Source organism: Podarcis melisellensis (genome assembly GCF_964234715.1).
Source record: "Podarcis melisellensis genome assembly, chromosome: 6".
NCBI lineage: Eukaryota > Metazoa > Chordata > Lepidosauria > Squamata > Lacertidae > Podarcis > Podarcis melisellensis.
Window position 1 is genome coordinate 15,420,193 of NC_138538.1, and position 2,675 is coordinate 15,422,867.

The window sequence follows — 2,675 nt, forward strand, 5'->3', positions numbered from 1 at the left end:
CAAGGATGAGTGCCTAAAGTCTTTTTCAACAGCAGTTCTGTGACTAGCTAGCTTTTCGTCTGTCTGGCAAAAGAAGTGTGGCATTCATCATACAGCCTGCTCCAGATAAGACCTTTAGCACAGTGCTGATGGCATGCACTGAAAAAGCAGCAGCAGCAGCAACTATGATTTGCTAGCACGTAGTAAAAAAGGATATTATTTACAGTGTAATCCTAATCAGGTTTACTCTTTTGCATAAAGAGTAATATTTACCCTTATGTAATGTTCATGGGACTGCAGCCAGGTCACACAGTTCTGTACGGTGTTCAAAGGAGCCCCCCCCCCCATATGTGTAGCTAGGATAGCCAAACTTTCAGCCAATGTTAGAGGTTTCATAGATCCTTTTCATAGGTCCTTGTCAGGTGCAACTTGCCAAGTGCCTGCAGTGTCACACAACACGAGAAAGTATATCTGCTGAAATTTTATTATATGCAACAGTGAGAAGCACGGGCGCCGGGATACTGTAATTTACACCAGTTCCTCTCAAGTACTGCAATTCTGTGATCCCTACAAAAGTGCAAGCACACTGCATAAATGTACTCTTTTGCCATTTAGTTTTTAAAAACTGGAAGGTGGCAAGCAGCGAGGAAATCATAGCTCTTCCCCTGTTACCCTCAGCCTTTCCCCTTTATCATTCTTAGCAATGAAACTTTCAGTATTTAGGATTTTTGCCTCAAAGCTAGCCACCTAATGCCTTCATAGACAGCAGAAGGTTAGCACTTCAGAGCATGCACTGTCCTGAGCCTATGCCGTAACAGCAGCAGAATATTTCCTTGAACGTCTTTCGCATCTCCAAGCTCCGGAAGGCATAAATGAGAGGATCGATGACCGAGTTGCACATGATAAGGACCAGGTATGTGTTGAAATGTGAGGTGTAGCAAAGACAGTGTGGGTTGGTTGGGCAGGAGATGATCAGAATGAGATGGAGGAAGAAAGGAGCCCAGCAGACAACAAAGACCCCGAGGAGAATAGTGATTGTGACTGCTCCTTTCATACAGGTACGCTGGTGGGGGGCTCCGTCCACCGGGAGGGCTGCGATGCGCTTGACGTGCAAGCGCGCAAACAGAAACATGTGGACGTACAGCGAGGCCATGAGGAAAAGCATGGTGAAGAACATGGTGATGAGGCAGACAATGACAGTTTTGCTCTCGTAGTAGACAATGAACATGATGCCGCAAAAGATGCAGGCGACCCAGATGAGCCCGATGAGCGCCAGGGCTTTCTTCACGGTCATGATGCTGTGGTAGCGGAGTGCATAGAAAATGGTAATGTACCTGTCGATGGCTATGACCAAAAGGTTGCATATGGAGGCAACCAAAGAGATGCAGATCATTGAGTCAAAGACATTGTCCATATGTTGGATGAAGCGGTCCTCCATGATGAGATAGCCATTGCTCAGGATGGCAATCATGATGGTTTCCAGGGCATTGGACATACTCACCAGTATGTCTGCTGCAGCCAGGCTACAGAGGAAAAAGTACATGGGGGAATGCAGGTTGCCGTTTTTGATCACGGCAAGGATGACGAGGATGTTCTCCAGAAGGCTGATGATCCCCAGGGTCAAGAAGACCTCGGCTTTAATGAACACCTTTTCGCAGAATCCATTGTCGCTCCTGCTGCCGAGAAGGACCGAATCGTTGAGCTCTTCAGTGGCATTAACCAACACAGGCTGGAAAGTTAGAGCCCAGCGTATCGTCGTGTTCATCGTTAAGGGACGGCGTTCAGCTTTGCAAGCGGTTATGGAAGCAGCATCTGTAAAAAGAGAGAATCGTTCAGAATTGCTCTAGTGCTCTTTATCGAATGAGATCAAGGAATACTTGATTGGGGAAAAGTCCTCTTCATTCAATCCACCAGCTGGGGGATTGCTGGGGGAAGAAAAGCCCCCTCTTTCAGTGAAATCAGATAAAACAGCAAATGGTACAGAAATTTATGAAAGTTGAAATCATGGCAACAATAGCTCCCTTTATGATTCACCTGTTGAATTTATAGTGACTGTCCTTGTGATATGCTCCCATGTCCTGGGACTGCGGTTGGAGCGGAGATTTAAAAAGCACTTCACAGCATCTCTTCCTGATTCATCTGAGAGAAGGAGGGCAGGAACAGTAAAAGAGCATTGGGTTTTATACATTCATGAATGGGGGAAAAACACTCCTACTTAATCTTCTGTGTCTCACAATGACCATTGGAGAGCAAGTACCTCTTTGACTGACAGTTACAATTCCCATTGCTCCAAGTCTCTGCTGCAAAACTATTTGCTGCCCTCTGCAGATCAGAAAGATAACATGTACACTTTTTAAAAAATCCTGTCATTAGTCTATTACATGACAACCGAGAAAAACATTCAAATATAGCTGAGAAGAAAAATTACAGGTTCTGGGTGTATAATTAATCTACATTTAAAGTGCATTTCTGACAACATTCACTCCTCACTGTTGTTTTTTCATTCCAAAAGGCTGTCAGTGGTTGCCAAATTTCCAGGAGGAATAATGCACCACATTTTTCCAATTGAAGGATATATGTATCAGAGCAGTAAGCTAAAGATGCAGTCTTAACTCCTAATCCATGTTGCTGGAAGAGGTTAGAATAGAATAGAGCAGAGGTCCCCAAGCTTTTTAGGCTACCACCCCATTGGTTCC

General features: G+C 44.9%; 1 protein-coding gene across 1 annotated transcript; it reads right to left on the reverse strand.

Annotated features, from left to right (window-relative positions):
- Window positions 1-303: 303 nt before the first annotated feature.
- Window positions 304-2,186, reverse strand: MC3R (melanocortin 3 receptor). The gene is made up of 2 exons (XM_081916532.1): window positions 2,014-2,186; window positions 304-1,791 (listed from the first exon to the last, which is right to left on the reverse strand). Exons 1-2 carry the CDS (start codon window positions 2,165-2,167, stop codon window positions 761-763), a joined length of 1,185 nt encoding a protein of 394 aa, XP_081772658.1. The 5' UTR covers window positions 2,168-2,186; the 3' UTR covers window positions 304-760.
- Between the last annotated feature and the right edge of the window lie 489 nt (window positions 2,187-2,675).